Source organism: Lissotriton helveticus, chromosome 12 (assembly GCF_964261635.1).
Source record: "Lissotriton helveticus chromosome 12, aLisHel1.1, whole genome shotgun sequence".
Taxonomy (NCBI): domain Eukaryota; kingdom Metazoa; phylum Chordata; class Amphibia; order Caudata; family Salamandridae; genus Lissotriton; species Lissotriton helveticus.
The window spans coordinates 581,438,495-581,455,991 of record NC_136073.1 but is presented as its reverse complement, the minus strand read 5'-3'; the positions used below and the strand labels follow the sequence as shown (position 1 = coordinate 581,455,991).

At 43.6% G+C, this 17,497-nt stretch overlaps 1 protein-coding gene across 3 annotated transcripts in view; it reads left to right on the top strand.

Moving 5' to 3' along the window:
* DRC7 (dynein regulatory complex subunit 7) overlaps window positions 1-17,497 on the top strand; it is a 323,191-nt gene that overhangs the window by 26,775 nt on the left and 278,919 nt on the right. For all 3 annotated transcript variants that reach the window (XM_078669530.1, XM_078669529.1, XM_078669531.1), the window contains exons 3-6: window positions 654-828; window positions 9,021-9,146; window positions 9,257-9,451; window positions 10,813-10,971. In XM_078669530.1, the coding sequence (XP_078525656.1) occupies window positions 654-828; window positions 9,021-9,146; window positions 9,257-9,451; window positions 10,813-10,971 (655 nt within the window). The remainder of the gene's footprint in view (window positions 1-653; window positions 829-9,020; window positions 9,147-9,256; window positions 9,452-10,812; window positions 10,972-17,497) is intronic.

Genomic DNA, 17,497 nt, shown 5'->3' with positions numbered 1-17,497 from the left:
TCTCCCTAGGGGATATGTAGTGCTGCTGTGGTCAATACTTGATTTTCTAGAGTGAAATACATGCTGGCTGACCGCAGTCAGTTCATTCTTAAACCCATTACTATACAGTTGGAGACCAGGTAACCTACAATTCCCCCAAGATGGAACAAACTGACTTGATGTATCGCCATACCCCACAACATTGGGAAAAATGATGGAATACCCGGTGTTGTTTGTTAGAGCACATTGTAAAAAATCCAAAGCAATGCAGAAATAAGGGAATAGGAAAGTAGATTAAAATATTGAGTTCTGCGAAAACGGATAGCAACTGCATTCCCATCTTCTGTCTTCATATACTCTGCCATTCTTTGAAACGTCCACGGTAGTTGTGCCTAAGCTGAGGGCCCAATTTATTATGGGATGTCCCACGAAAGGTTTTCTTGAGCCCACAGTGAATATATCAGAGAACCATGCATGCGTTTATCGGAAATGATAAGTAACTCAATTAAAGAGACTTCGTGAACGTTCAAGCCATTTCTGCTATCCTTGATCTTAAAAGAGGTATCCTTGGAGAAATAACAAGTTCATAAGCTAATACAACAGTATCATTAAGACATTATTTTCTTCCTGTCTTAGTTTAACTTTTGTTTTTGTACTTTTCCCCAAATGTGTAGTGTTCCAGGACGACCCCTTTTAGGAGAGATGATTTTCCCGCCCTCGTACAAGGAGAATTCACCCAAAGAAAAGATGCTGCTGAAGTTTGCAGAGAATTTCTGGAGACAGTATACACATCTTTATCCCGACCGTGAGCCGCTCTTCATGTGTCCAGTAAATGAGTGTGGTTTAGAGGTGAGGATGGCCAAGTGTGCGAATCACTGTATTGTTGGGATTAAAGAGGCGAGGCGAGGAAAGAAGTGAGATGGACTGAACATGAAATCAGTGATCTAGAAGAAATGAGACCTGATTAATATATGAAAATGCAGAACTTGGGACCTTAAAAAGAGGAAAAGCCATTATGAACAATAAATAAAAAATACAGGCAGACATTTATTTATATGCAGTATGAATGAATGTAGTTCCTAGAAATGAATGAGGGCCCTTAGGGTAAAATACTGTTCCTAGACAAGGTGAGATCATAAAAGAATGGAGTGCAGGAATTGAACACCAAGCGAAAGTCTGTGACCGAGTAGCTGTCCTAGGACAAGCGGGAAAGAGAACAAATGACTAATACTGAGGAATGGTCAGTACAGAAATTAGTATAAGAAAGGAAGACTGGCTGTTAATGAATTAGTGAGTTAATGAGTTGCTATGTGAGTAAAGGTGGGATTGGAAAGGAAGATGGGCTATTAATGACAAGATGTCTGAGGAAAGATGGAATCTGAAAGGCAGATTGGCTATTAATGAGATGTTTGGTGATGCTATATGAGAGAAAAGGATCTATTATGTAGGTGCAGTTTGTGAGAAAAGTTGGATCAGAAATGAATACGAACTATTGATGAGACACTGTTATAGAATAGGAGAACACAGACAACCAGAGGGACTATTAAGAAGAAGCTGTGTGAGGAAATTGAAATTTGTAATCAGAAAAGCATAAGGGCTATTAATGAAATAATATTGTTATGTTTCTTGTATCTTTCAGTAGTGCCTTTTCCCTTCATAAGAATTTTATGGCGATGTTCTGTGAACGCAAGCTGTCATTATGTTGCAGGAGGTGCACTATATAAACCGCGTAAAGACATGTTAAAACCACTTTGGAGCCAAGCATATACTTTAAGAAAACATGCTCATGTTGTCGGCCTGTTTACTTTATTAGGTTACTCAACCAGTTGGTATAGTGGCCATTTGTTGATTTGTATGGCTCTGAGATCAGTATGCTCCATGGTCAGATTCGGTATTGCACTATATAGCCATGGCTTTCTCCAGCAGACAAAGACAGCAGACCTCAACAAAGCCTGCTTGAACCCCAAGAATGTGCAAAATAGGCAAAGCTCACTCAGCTACCCATGTAAACGGTTGGGCACCAGCACCCATGACATGCTCTTCTGTGTGCCAACTCCCCCATGCGCCAGTACTTATCCCTTTATCCCAGAAATGCACCCACCCAGTGCACGCTCTGTTCACTCTTCACCCTTTCCAATACCAAGCATGTTGAGGAAACCATTCTTCAGGGCCAGATGTGTCATCATGCGCTTCATCAACAAACGTAGTTGCACCAACGACAATGCCCTACTTTTTCCAGTCCTTCCTAGAATTAGTTTCACCAACACGTCATCGCTTTTTGAATGCTAACCAGCTGGATATAAAATTCCTCTAAAAGTAGCATGCAAGCTGTGGCTAGGGTAGAGTACTAGCCTTCCATGTCTTCAGAAAACCTTCAAGAGGCACAGGAAAGATCAGCATCACAGGAGGCAAAAAGAAGACCTTTATGTGGGACAAGTGCTGCTTGAGAAATCATACAATAGGTTGAATGTCCTAAAAAGTGATGATAGGAACATGTGCAGGAGTGGAAGAAAAAGGAACAAAAACAGGAAGAGTTAATGGGGCAATGTTCCTGCCCGCAACAGGAAGGACAAGTGTGTTATGTGTATATTTTTTAGAGTTTTCCTCTATTATATAACTCTCATAAGTATAATGAAGTAGGGAATCAACAAGCTCGCCTCTTTGGAATATGTAAACTATCTGTAAGGTACCACTCCAGAGCATCCTGGATGGCAAAAACCTTACCATATTTATGGCAATATTAGCTAGATCTACCTCAAAATACAAGAGAGAACTAAGGATAATCAACAAATTGTGGACAGTCACACTCATGTTGGAAAAATGGATGCAACTCCATTAGCTCTGTCTATACATGAGAAAGAACAAGGTGTTACATGTGCACAGGAGACACACCACAGATAGCAGCGTGTTTGGAGATGACCACATCCATGGTGGCAAAAGCACGTCTCTGGTACTCGTGCTCAGTGCAAGGTGTGGTGTCTTCTTCTGCACTATCCACTGGATAAGGGAAGCTGGCAGAGTGCCGAAGTGTGGAAAAGAGGAAGAATGTTCAACAGTGTTTTTTTCCTCATGCTTGGAAGACATCATTCACCTGAAAAGTGTGCTTTGTTTTTTGTAAATGTATCCCTATCCAAGATGGTCGCCTTCCGAGTGTTTACTGTCTGAATTTTCCAATTCAAGACGACACTAATCTTTTTTTACTGTCGTGTATTTTCTACCTGGACCATATATAAGGAGGCATTTAATTGAAATGGAGGATTCACAACACACTTGTTGACCTATTTTTAATTGCATTTATGTCCCTAATTTTCGCAGTGTTTTTCTGCACCTGGATTCCTCATTGGATTATTTAGTTCTGAAGATCTTATTGCTGGGTCAAGCTTGTTTTGGTGCCTTGCTGATCATTCCTTGTGCTTAACTGAAAACAACTTGTAAAGCGCAAACAAATGCCAAAAGGCTTCAACTAATATCCACAATAAAAAATCACCAAGATTGCCAAATAGTTGTTTTGTCCTTTGTTGGTTTCCTCCTAACTGGAACCCTCAAAAGAAGACACATGACACCATTCCCCTGAATATTAAGTGCAGAGTGGCACCCTTGTGGCTACTGTGAGTAGTTGCCCTTTCTTATGGCAATCAAGAAGGGATCTTGAGAGACCTTTGCAGTGCTCAGTCCTTGAGAGGAGCTGCAGACAGTGGGACCAGGTCATCTCACTTTTCGCTAGTTCAGCGTACCAGGTCCACTTCAGTACCTTCCCCGTATTTGCAGATGGTTTATTAGACTTGAAAACGACTTTGAGCATGTTTTGTCTTTTTTCGATAGTCTTGTTTACTAGCGGAAGGGGTGCATATCCTTGTTATATTCCATACATCGATTCTGGATAAAAAATAAATATGAAACATTTGCACAGGTTCACACTTAGCAAATACCACTTTGCTTTGTGGTGACACATAAACTTGAAATTAGTGTTGCAAACACTATTACCACCACCATCAGCAGCAAAACTGACTGCTGCTCTCAACCGTTCTGCACTACTGAGACCTTCAACAAAGAAATAGGCGATACTTTTCTGCAGAAAATGTGTTAACAATTTAAGAAAATATTATGCAATTGATATCACCAGGCAGAACATAGTGACCCCCAACAGTGGCCATAAAATTGACTCATGAACAAAAGGGAATTTCAAATTTTGGAATTATTGCCACCATGCTAAATTGTTGTGGCAGTAATTACTCCCAGTGAAATGTTCTTATTCACCTTGAGTCACAAGATATTTTAGTATATGTTCCTCTAAGTTAAACTCATTGTTTGAGCTTCAGCAAAAACATTTTCTTTACCCAGAGATGAGTTTACTTGCGCTAAATCCATCATCATCATGATAGTTCAAACAAACTAACTAAAATGGTATTGTAGTTTTGGGACAGAGGATTGAAGTTGTGATCACTTAAGTTGTAATTTTAAAACACGATTAAGGTCACCCAATACTGGTTTTCAATTTTACTTTTTAAAAATTCTCTTTATTAGGGTGAGTGAAGTAGGTCCTGATTAGGAGTTTGAATTGTAGCAATTTGAACCTGCATTCAAAGAGAACTTTTTACAATAGCACATACTCCATTCCATTTCGTAGTGCTACATTCCTTCTCCCAGTCTTTTCCATTTAGCTTTAGCCGCTAACACAGGTATAGTTATATGTGTCCTGAGAATTAATGGACGGACCATTTAAAAGAACAAGATAGCCACCACTCTCCAAGACTCCAAAGGTCTTGTTCAACTACATGTTTTGGTGAATTCTCTGCACTAACAGTAGCTGAGCATTGGCAATTCTAGCATGTGGCATCCATTGATATATGCAGCATATAACAACTCAAAAATACGTGGTCAAAGCCAAGAATACATTTTTACTTGAGGTCCTGCAAGAGATACCATACACCTTGAAGAGTTAGAAGTAGGATTCCTCTATTGAGCCTGGATGGTTAAGTCTATGTGTGTCTACAAGCCACATTGTGTTGTGCCATCTTATGTAGGCAACAGTGTTATGCCCGGACTGTAAGAGGCATTGTTGTGTAATTGAATGTAAGACACATAACAGTATCAGAGGGTGTGAGTTTTGCTGCACATTATTGCTATGGGGGTCTGAGTCATGTCTGGGTTTGTGAGTCGTATTGCTAAGTGAGATCCAATCAAGCACAGATTGTACAAGTCAAATTATTCCATCTGGAGCAGTAAGTCAGATTGTTCTAAAAGTGTGTGTAAGCCACAATGCTCTGCCTGTATAAGTCTCTCGCTATTGGGATGAGTAAACTCCATTTTAGCAATGAGTGTCTAAGCCACATATTTGTCTAATGACGTGTGAGCTACATTGTTGCTTCCACTGTTTCAGCCCCAGAGTGTTTAAACTACATTGATCTGTCATGGGGTGTATCCCACATTCTTCCTTGAAGGGGAGTGTCCAGGGTGTCAGAGTGTGTAGGTCACACTGTTGTGTCACATTGGGCAATTTGTTGGGGTATGTACCTGAATCCTCTGCCAGGGTATTGTTGTCATCTGGTTTCATCAGACAGGCAAGCCAATTTGTTGTGAAACAGTGTTTAAGTTACATTGATACATTGTTCAATGAAGATTAATAAGTCACGTTGCAGTATGCTGATCAATTAATCAATCAGTACATGCAGAGCGCGACTTATCACATGTGAGGTTATCCAGGTGCTGGGCTGTTGGGCTTAGCCGAAAAGACAGGTCTTGAGTCTCTTTCTGAAGTCCATCAGTGAGGATGATGTTCAAAGGTTGAGAAAGAGGGTGTTCCAGGACTTGGCAGCAAGGTGAGAGAAGGAGCCATCTCTGCTTTGGCCATGTCGGATACACAGTGTCTGTGCGAGAGAGGCAAAGCATAGGTTGCTGGATGGTTAGTGGAAGTTCAGGCGGTGCTTCTTGTATGCTGGTCCTTGGTTGTGGAGGGCTTTGTAGGCGTGTGTTAGTAACCTGAATTGGCATCTTTTCTGGATGGGGAGCCAGTGGAGGCTCCTCAGGTGTTGGGTGATGTGGGTCTGCATGGGTAGGTTGAGGATCAGTCTGGCCTCTGAGTTCTGTATCGTCTGGAGCATTTTCATGAGTTCGGTGGTGGTTCCTGCGTACAGTTCATTGCTGTAGTCCAGCCGTCTGGTGATTATGGCTTGCATGACTGTTTTTCTCGTGCTTATGAGGAGCTATTTGAAGATTCTTCGGAGCATGCATAGAGTGCGGAAGCAGGCAGAAAATACTTTGTTGATCTGTCGTCTCATGGGTGACTTTGCTGTACAGGATGATGCTGAGTTTGTGGGCTTAGACTTTTGGTGAGGGGGTGGGTACAAGTTCGGAGGGCCACCAGGTGTGGTTCCAGAGGGAGGCGTGGTTGCCAAAGATCAGCACTTTGCTCTTGTCTGTGTTGAGCTTCAGAGAGTTGTCCTTCATCCAGGCTGTGACATTCTTCATGCAGTTGTGGAAGTTGGTGTTAGTGGTGGTGGGGTCCGCTGGGAGCAACAGGATGAGCTGGGTGTTGTCGGTGTAGGATATGATGTTGATATTGTGGGTTCTGACTATGCCGGCTAGAGGCATCATGTAGGTGTTGAAGAGGGTGGTGCAAAGGGAGGAACCTTGAGGGGCGCCGCAAGATGGTGCTCGTGGGTTCCGAGGTGAAGGGAAATAGACGGATTCTCTGCGGACATCCTGTGAGGAATGATGCAATTATTATTATTATTATTATTATTATTATTTGGAGTTATAGAGTGCATGGCTGCCCTTAGGCTTCCCAGCGCTAATGATCAGTGCCAAGCATGGAGTAAAGGATCAGAGGTTTTGTTTGAACAGCCAGGTCTTTATTTGCTTTCTGAACTGCAGTTCATTGTTGGTCCTTCTGTATTCTGGCGGGAGGGAATTCCAAAGTTTGGGAGCTAAGTGTGAAAAGGCTCTACCACCCCATCTCGCTCTCTTGACCATAGTCTGTGTCAGATGATTAGCTGTACTAGACCGGAGCTGTCTGGGTGGGATGTAAGGCCGGATCAGTTTCTTGATTTTAGTTGGACCTTTATCATGCAGGGCTCTATGTGTTATAATTAACGCTTTGAATTTTATTCTTGCCTCTATAGGAAGCCAGTGTAACTTGGACAGTTGTTTTTTGACCGGCTCCCGATTCGGGATATTACCCAACAGTCTAGCTGCGGCGTGTTGTACTGTCTGCAGCTTTCTTGTGACATCTTTTGGTGCCCCAAGGAACAGTGCATTACCATAGTCCATACGCGATGTGACCAGGGCGTGGATCACTGTCTTCCTTAAGTGAATTGGCACTCTGTCCAAGATTTTCCTGATGCTCCTCCGTAGACCAAAGCAAATCGCTGCAGTTTTGGTCGCTTGAGTACGCATGGACAGATTGGATTCTAACCAAAAGCCTCGCGCCCCTCTTGATCTCAATCTTGTGCAGTCTCTTGAGTGTGTTGTGGATACGGTGTTGAAAGCTGCGTAGAGGTCAAGGAGGATCAGGCCCGCCGATTCTCTTCTGTCGAGTAGAGTGCAGATGTTGCCCGTGGCGGTGATCAGGGCAGTCTCGGTGCTGTGTAAATCACATACTCTTGTCAGGGTGTATAATCCACTTAGGTGCTGATTTAAATGTTGGCAGAAAGAAGGGTACTCCATTGCAACAGTTACAGAGTACCCTGTCCACTAACCTGAAGGTCTACCACCTCATTTAGTGTCAGGCACACCTTCCATGTATAGATAGCAGAGACTATTTCATCTCCGCTCCCTACACACATCTTCTTTAGCCTTGGAAGTGTGTCCGCTCACCTGATTTAGAGGGATTGGACACATGACCAGTTTTCACTGCCCATTATCGCCATGAAAAATGTGGCGTAAAGGGCAACGAAAACATTTAAATGACCCCCACGCCATGGGAGAATGTCATTGTTCTTTTTATTTTCGAAAAGAAAATCCTGCTTTGGGATTTTCTTTTTGAAAAGAAGTGAAAAGATGTAAGTTTGATATATGCCTCCATCATGTTGCTGGACCTATCTTTCAAACTTAAAATCCATTTCCAGGAACCGCTGTGACGTATGCAACAGATCTCCGCAATTGCAGCGGACATATCTAAATACGGCAAGCAGAGAACCCTTGCCTTGGTGGGAGTAAAGTACTCCACCATGGCGATGGTAATTACTGTCTGCCAAGAATTTAATCAGCCCCTTAAAGTGTGTCGGTGTATAGAATACATATACTCGGTTAAGGCGTCTAACAACCTTTTTGTTGGCTGTTGTGGTGTGCAAGCTATGTTGTAGGTTTCTAGCCCCCAGTATTGTGAAGGATTGTGTAAAGTTCATAGTGATGTTGTGGATGTAAATGCCATTGTTTTCTAGTGTGTCTCCCTCATTGTGGAGTCATGGTCTGCTTCATAACGGTATGGAAGCAACATTATTCCATCAAAGTGTGTTAGTCAAATTGCTCTATTGGAGGATGTAGAACATATTGTTTTGCCAGAGGGTGTAATTTGGATTGCACTCGGCAAAATACATTATTCTGTTGGGAATTGTAAATCTTATTATTCTATCAGAGTATTTCAGTGGGACACAGAAACAACACATTTCTGCCTGTGCATGTGAAGTACTTTGAGTTGTAGAGATTGCAACATTCAGTCACTGTGCAGAATCCACATTTTCTGTTGTTTTCGGACTGTGTAATGCACAATGTGTATAGCAAGTCGTGTAAGTCACGTTGTTGTGTGAAGACACATAAAGGATGAGTAAATAAGTCTCTAAGACCAATTGTTATGTAGGGTTTGTATTGGCCACATTGTTATTTCAGGGTTGTGGGATCCTTCTGCACCATTGCTCAGTTGGAATATGAAAGCTGCACTGTTATGTTGGTCACATTTGGTTTGTGATTGTTGTGATTGCTGGGTGTTGAACACACTGTTTAGCGTTGGATTGTTAGCTTTTGTCAGGATGTGTGGGGTGCATGGCTACATGGGATATAACATAAATACAGCTTCTGCTCATGCTTCTTTCTTCCTCCTTCAGAAGTTTGTGAGTACCACATTGCGGCCAACGCTGCTGCCATACCCAGATCTATATGCATGGGACCAGTGTGCCAAATTTGTGTCCGAGTATCTCTCCGCTCAATTCCTTGACCCACCCATTGAGCCGGTAAGGGGAGACCATATCCTCCTGATCTGTGTGGAAACATGTGAGGCTGCTGTGATATAGCTAGTTGTACCCTCACATTGGTTGTGTTGTATTTTTATCCTTTCCTGCAGCCTTCTCACCTCTACTCACCAAACACTGTACTGAAGCTGCAGGTCGGCAACTGCTTTAATTTCAGCGTTGTGCTCTGCTCCTTGCTCATCGGTGCAGGCTATGATGCTTACTGCGTGACCGGGTATGCCACCAAGGACATGTGCCTGATGGACGAGACCAGAGAAGAATGCCCAATGCTGGAGAAGCCAAAGGAGGTAAGGGGAGCCCACATCAGAAACGACTTTGTATCTCATGACTGGCGCTAACGTTGGCGGGGATGGCATTCTTTGAGAGTAAAGCCCTCGCTAGGACTAATAGGGTCCACTCTAACCTCATGGAGAGGACCATCATTGGGGCAGACAGAGAGGACACTACATGATCTCATTCACAAAGCCAGTACAATTGACTTGGCAAATGGAATTCATAATTTCAGTAAAGAACTGCAAAGCAGACACTATAACCCTTGGTGAATTTCAAGGGAAGAGTGGAAGCAAAGGCATGTCCAGCTCCATAGCGATTCATCAACGAATGTACAAATGTTTTTTTGGCCATTTTTATTATTGCAAATGCTAAAATGGTTAGCGCCTGCTGAGGGCGTACGCTAAGCATTCGCAAAGTGTCTAAACGTGATAGCTTGAACTCTGCTTGTGTCGGCTGGGGGCATTGTGTGGACACTCAGCGCTCTGAGGACCCTGTTGTCTGAATTATAGGAGGCCACTTGTGGCACTGGGACCTCTGTCTGCTTAAAAGAGAGGGGCTACAATGCAGGCCAGTTGTGCTGTCAAGGCCCTTATCCCTTCATTAACGACGGTTCATCAGGGATCACAAGCCCATTCCTGCCTCATGATAATCAAACTCCAGGAGGTTTGTGACCCTTACCAAAACTATGTTTCTGGTGCAAGGTTTTGAGCATACTTGCCATCGGAAAGGGAGAGTCTGACCACAGCAGGATGTAAAAATCATGATGCAATCTGCTTCCTTTGGGATCAGGACCACTGTTGAGAAAGTTGTTTCCAGCGCCAACACGGATAACAACCTCTGGACTGGAAAAGGGGTCTCATTTAGAGTTTGTAGTAACTGAATAGTCACCACTTTCTGGAGGAAATTCAAGAAAGGGAACAGAATCCATCAACTGAATTTCCTCCGTCATGCAAATAGTGCTGTAGAGGAAATTCAGCAGCCGTCTACTCTATATTTAGAGTTTGCTTTAGAAATTGGAGGATTTTCTGTTACCACAATCTGTAAATCGGGCCATTACGGCTGAAGCTGAAAGGGCAAATGCAAAGGTTCAAGTAACATGCAGTTAGTTTAATTATTCTTTGATTACAGTGTCGTTGAGGCTGCAAAGAGTTCTGGAAGTTGGGGAGGAACTTTAAGGTGGCATGCAAATGAGAATAAGTAAGGAATGTAGGGTGAAGAGAGCACTGGGTGCGATTATGGGAGCCATGCTTGTAAGGTGAGTAAAGGATTTGTGAATGGTGAAGTTTTAGAAATGGGGCCAGTGGGGAAGAGAGAAGTAGAGAGAATGTAGCATGACCTTAAAAGTTTGTAACCACACTATATCCTTTGCACGCAGACCCCTGATGACTCCAAAACGAAGGCCTGCAAGAAATATGCTGTGAAGCCGCCCCGGGACCTCAGAAGCAAGTTTGAGCTCTCGCAAGAAGTAAAGAAAGAGGCTAAGATTCAAGCTGCTCTTGAGAAAGCACGGAAAGAGTCAGAGGAAAGGATTTCTGTGAGTTTCCCGTTTGGTACCATTCAGCAGTTCTAAAGCTGCAGGTGCCGTGCTTTGCGCTGCCACTGTTGTATACTATTGTAGAGTCTCCTGCTAGTTTATTTATTTTTTATTACATTTTGTAGTTTTTTAGAGCACGTTTTGGGAGAGCTCAGTGTTGTATGTGCTTTGGGGTGGATACTTAAACTGTTCAATCTTTAGTAAATGGTACAGACTTACATGCAAGTTTGCTAATAGCAGGCCAGCATAGTTTGTAGCAACAACTTTTATTTTATAGTATGGTCAGTGACTTGTTAATGGGTAAGGTTAGCTCTAGAGTGAAACAAATCACAGTTGGGTAAGTGTAAGCTAGTTAAGTTGTGAGAACAGTGTGGTTATGTCATAACTTAGGTTGAAATTTGTCCAGTTTGACTCGAGAAGAGCAAAGGACAGTTGTGCCAAAGTTATTGTATCAAGAACAACTGATGGACGGATTGCTGAACAATGTCAAACATTCACCCCCAGTACAAAGATCTGGGCCTAAAGCCATCATTTTCTTGGCTCATCACACCATTCCAGTTTGGATTTAGGCCAAGATCTGAGACTGGGGTGAATATTTGACATTGTTCAGCATTCCGTCCATCAACTGTTCTTTTTGCATTTGTCACCATAAGTGGGAAGGGTATGCCCAGACGTGGCTCTTGTACTCACCATGCCACTGGATTCAAGCTATCCTGCCTGATGAGGTGTGATACCCCCAAACCGGTCCCAGGATGTTTGTTTCTGGTCCAAGGATGACCTGGCTTGGCAGATGAGGCTGGACTGTTCCCATGAGGCAGCAGGTCAAAACTGATTTGCATATGGCCAGGAAAAAACTGGGGTGGCACGGTGAGCAAAACAACTATGGATTTAACCCAGATCTGTGACTGGGTTGAATGTTTGATATGTTCAGCATTCCATCCATCATCTTCTTGTGTTACTATAATCATCCTAAGTGGGAAGGGTATGCCCAGAACTGGGTCCCCTGCTCACTGTGTCACTGGATTCAAGCTAGCCTGGCTTATATGGGTTGAAACTGGTTCCAGGAGGCCTGTTTCCGGTCCACGGAGAACCTGGCTTCACAGTTCCGGCTGGGCTGTTCCCATAGGAAGCAGATTCAAGACTGATTTGCTTATGGCTGGGTCCAAACGGGGTGGATTGGTGAGCAAAAAAATGATGGATTTAACTTAGATCTGTGACAGGAGTGAATGTTTGATATGTTCAGCATTCCGTCCATCATCTTCTTGTGTTGCTATAGTCACCCTAACTGTTTCCTTGCTGGGCAAGATAATGAGCTGCAGCAAGATGGATCTGAAGTCTCGTTATGTATTTAATTGTGGAGTTTCCACTTCAACAGCATCACAGTACAAAGCCTGGAAGTGGGAAAACAACAAAGGTGCGAGGATAAGCACTGTGTGTGAGGCCAGGTTTCCGGCCTCACATAGTGGAGCATTGGTGGATTAGCTTCAGAATTTTTACCTCTTCCAAAAACCACACCATAATGGAGTCTTGACAAGGGGATCTCAGTAATCCCTAAAATTGTGAGAACTTGTTCATGACAAAGTTCAGGTCAGAAAGAAATACTAAGGGCCCCATTAGGATGTCGGGCGGAACGCCACTGCCATGCGGGGGGTGGCGATCCGCCCGACATCCTTCCCCACCCGCCACCCATTTCCCCCCACCATATTACTATGGCGGGGGGGGACCGCGGCAGATGGAAAGACCGTCTGTCGACATGTCGACCGGGCGGAAAAGGGTTCTATATGGTGGCGGTGTCTGTTAGACATCGCCATCCATATTAGGATGTGGAAGGGAATATGCTTTTCCGCCACGGAAAGGCATGCAGGAATCTCCTGCGGGGGCCCGTTGCGGGCCCCCAGGGATTCTGGAAGGTGGGGGGCGCACATGGGTGGGTACCACTTCAATGTACAACGTGGCAGGCATCGCACGGTGCCTGTCATGTTGTGCATTGAAGTGCGCGACGTGCTTTTTTAGCATTGCGGCGGCAATGTTAAAAATGCGGGATGCAACCGCCAGTGTGGTGGGCGCATCCTAATGGCCCCCATGGGACCGCCGCCCTTACGGCGGGCGGTCCCGTTTTACGTCGGGATGGCGGGCGGACAAAGTCCTTCCACCATCCTAAAAGGCCCCTAAATGTTAGGGTGCAACCTAAAAACATGTGTCTTAAAATTTGCGTTTTCTTGACGTTAGCTCCTTTGCTACATAGTGTTCGGGATCCCCCAGCACTGGCTAGTTTGTCAGGAGGTGATAGGAGGTGTTGAATGATATTATGTTATGTTATGTTACTGTATGTTATAGGAATCTTGTCAAGCACACCGTTTCCTCAATGAGGTCTCATGATGAAAGGATAGATGTGCTGTGATGGAACAAATTCCATAACGGAGGGGACAACGCACTGAAGGCTGTTTCTCCTTTGCAAGCTCTTTTAAACCTAGGGTTATTTAAGAAAAATTTGTCTGAGAAACAAAGTGCCCTAAGAGGGTTATACCTTACAGTTTTATTGTTTAGGTTGCCATAAATCCCTTCATGAATTAGGCACAAAACCTTTAAAAAGAGGAACTATTGAATAGCCAACCAATGTAATAAACTTAACATAGCACCCGAATTACTTCTTCTCAGGGGAGATAGCACCAAATCAGTGACTTGATTTTGAAGAATTTGAACCCAGTGTACTAGAGAGGATTTCACACCCAAGTTCATTGAATTACAATAATCATACCTGGAATCAATCCATGTTGAGGCACTTGTTTTCCTGTGTATTAAAGTTAGCAGCTTAGAAATGTGATAAATTTGTCTTATTTAGAAAATGCTCAAATATACTATGTAGAGAACCTATGAAGTCATATGCAAATAACAGTATATCTGAGTCCCTAACTCTTTACAGTATTATCCCTAACTATTTACAGTATTTACTGCAGCTGGACAGTTCCATAGGGTAGAAGCCCCTAAGAAATAGTTCCATAATGAAAAAGTACTACTTGTTCCTAATACTTCAGTCTGATCTACGTTCAGTTTTAACCACTGACTAGCCATCCAGATTTTTACTTGTTCCATACAGTTTCTTAAACAGTAGTCATTGTTATCTCTGGAGCCAAGGTGGGAAGGAATGTTAGTTTCATAAACAATTGCATACCGAAAGAACAAGTCACAGTTGACAAAGATTGGACAAAGAGGTTAAATATTTGTAGGGAAGATCTGATGCCTGTGGGACTCCGTACTGAAAAGATATAATTTCTGACTAGCTGGTACCTAGTTTCACTATTTGTTACCAATCTTAAAGGAAGGAGGCATAGAAGTCATGAGTGGTTCCCTAAATGCCCGCTGCAGGTAGTTTGTTTAGTAAGACACTGTGGTTGACAGTGTTTATTACAGCCTGTCATATCTAACACTATCAGTACACAAATGCGGCCAACATCTGCAATTGTATGTAGGTCATCCTGGGTTGACCACCATCACTGCCTCCTCCCTAACCGGAAGAATGCCTATTTGGGCGTCATCTCGCAGGCTATTGGATTCGACATAGGACTCCACTTGCTTTGACACATATGATTCATTGATTGCAGGACTTGCGGGCAGCATCTTGATAGGATGATAATGGGCACTACTTGTGTGTTCCTCACCTTTCATTTTAATCAAGGGAACAATTTTTCCCTCTTTACCCTATTGTTAGGTGAGCATAGGCAAGTGAAGAATGAGCAATTGGCACTATAAGGGGCACAAATATGGAACTGTATTGAGAAGGAATGCAAACTGGTGTAGGATATTGAGGCAATCCAGTCCTGCCTTTAGTGAATAAGACATTATGTGAGTCTCCCGACAGCAGTTCAAAATCAGCCCGATAGGAGGGGCAAGCCTTATAGGTAGCCGCAGAAGTGAATCTTATATCCGACCACTGGTATTAGTGGTGGTTCCTTTGGCTATCTCAATGTAATTTCTGATTGAAGTAACAGTAATCGTTCGGCATTGAATTAGTCTCATATGCCGACGATACCCAACTTCTCATCTCCCTATCTCAAGCTCCCTCTGTTTCTTCTGACAACTTTAAATCTTGCATGCAAGCTCTGGCGGTGTGGATGACCCAACACTGCCTGAAGCTTAATGGCTCGAAAACAGAGGTTCTTGTTATGGGAGGTAGGGATTCTAGCTGGACCAAGGAGTGGTGGCCTTCTTGTCTGGGACCGCTACCCACCCCCTGTGAAGCAGCCAAAAATCTGGGGATTTGGGTTGACCCTAAACTCTCCTACGACTGCCACGTGAACAGGGTGGTCGGTAAATGCTACGGGGTCTTAAAGACCCTTAACCGCACCCTGGATCTCCTCCCTCTTGAAGCAAGGCGCACCATGACCCAAGCGCTCGTGTCTTCCAGAATAGACTATGGGAATGTGCTTCTGCTCGGAACATCGCAAAAAAACATCAGGAGACTTCAAGTCCTGCAGAACACAGCAGCACGTCTAGTCCTTAGGCTTCCCAAGAGAGCCCCTTCCAAACCTTCTCTGGATACCCTCCACTGGCTACCCATAAAAAAGAGAATTCTTTTTAAAGCATTATTAATATGCTATAGGATCATCTCCCAAAAAGCTCCTTCCTACATGAAAGACTTAGCCATTCCCTATGAGCCCAATAGAACTCTTCGCTCCAGGGGAACTGGCTTGCTCACAGTACCCCGTATCAGGAAGGCCAGAATGGGTGGCCACTCTTTTCGGGCTATGGCCGCCAAAGAATGGAATGCTCTCCCTATGGAGATTAGACTTGCGGACTCGGAGACTGCTTTCAGGAAAAGCTTGAAAACTCACCTGTTCTCTCTGTAACTCCATCCATGCACCTGATTTCTTTCTCAGCGCGGGGACACGCCGTGATGGCGTCACCAGGCGCTTTATAAACTCCTTTGTTGTTGTTGTTGTTGTATTGTCCTTGAAGTGGACCACATGTTGGTTGCAAAAGTATTACATATGAAAGCTTTTTACGTGGTCTGACATTTTAATAGTCAGTTTAGCTAAGGTTTTGCATACGTGTTGTGAATGTTTTTGGATACCACAATTATTGTTGAATTGTATGGTTGTTAGGTCTTCAATATAACACACGTATAACTGATGCAACTATTTAAGTAGATGATCTTATCAGTATCACAGTATTTCATTCTCCTTAGAAGTTCCATCTTCTTATCTTCCAAATAAAACCAAGACGCAAATTATCTGTTCCTCCCATTTCTCGCTACAAGATCCTCGGGTAACTGAGTCAGCATCATATTTAGGGGTTATTTTAACATCCAAAATAACGAATCTTTGGGCACTAAATATAGATCCAATAATGGGTTCAATCAATAGGGAGCTGAGACGTATAGATCATTTACATCTTACAGTAATAGGAAGGATCAACGTAATTAAAATGAAAATATTTCCTAAGATCTTATACCTATTTCGGGCTATCCCATTAGAGTCAGTGGCAAGCAAAATACACAAAAATTTGAGGGGATGTTCTCTAATTTTATTTGGAGCTATCAAAAAATTTGTCGCGCATTGTGAGAAGTTGGCCTGATGTGCAGTGTTCACTATTCTAGTGATCACTATATATCAGTCCAAACAACCCTTATTGATGATTGGTTGTAAGTCAACCTTATAGACCAGCTATCCTAGTAGCATGGATACGAGCAGTCTAAGGCTAAGACTCTAGAGGGCGTGTTAAGCCAGCTGTTTTACCATGACATTACCCCTTGAACACCCAGTGAAAGGACACCACACAAGTGTTATGAAAATAAACAGTGTATTTATTAGAATCACAACAACCCTGTACTCTTTATGAGGACAGGGTGCTAGGCACACAACAAAACTCTTACGAAAATACTTAAGTTAGCACAGTATATACAAATGCCCGAGGGGCACGAAAAACCATATACTCTAAAAGTGGAATGCGAAATTACTAGCAGGTAAGTACAGTACTAATAGGCTTTGGAATCGCTAGGACTTGACTATAGAATCGTTAGATTACTCCTAGGAGGCCCAGGGGACTCGGGTGCAGAGTGTGCACTCTCACGCGGGATGCGGGACAAAGTCTATGATAGCTAGTAAAGTTAAAGTTAGTGTTCACGGGCGAACCCGACCTGGTAGGGAGAAAACGACAGTGGATCCTGACCCTTGGATAGTGAGGCTATGCTCGGGCACCGAAATGCCGAAGTTACCTAGCCCAGGGGCTGCAGCTGCATAGGTCTCAAAAGACGTTGGGGATCCTCGTTGACGAACCAGGAGCCTGGAAGAAAGATGCTGGCAGGCGACCAGTGAAGAGAGTTCAAGTTGATCCAAGCCTGGATCTTGAAGATGGATGACACCTGAAAGCAGAGGGGACCAAGTTCGTGACTACTAGCCAGTAGTCAGTGGGCACCAGGAGGGCACCGGATGGTAGTCACCTCGACTAGGTGAGTGGGCGACGCTGGGCTCTGCAGATCTCACGGACCAGGAGGCGTTGTCGGCGACCAGGATGGAGAGGCGAGCTG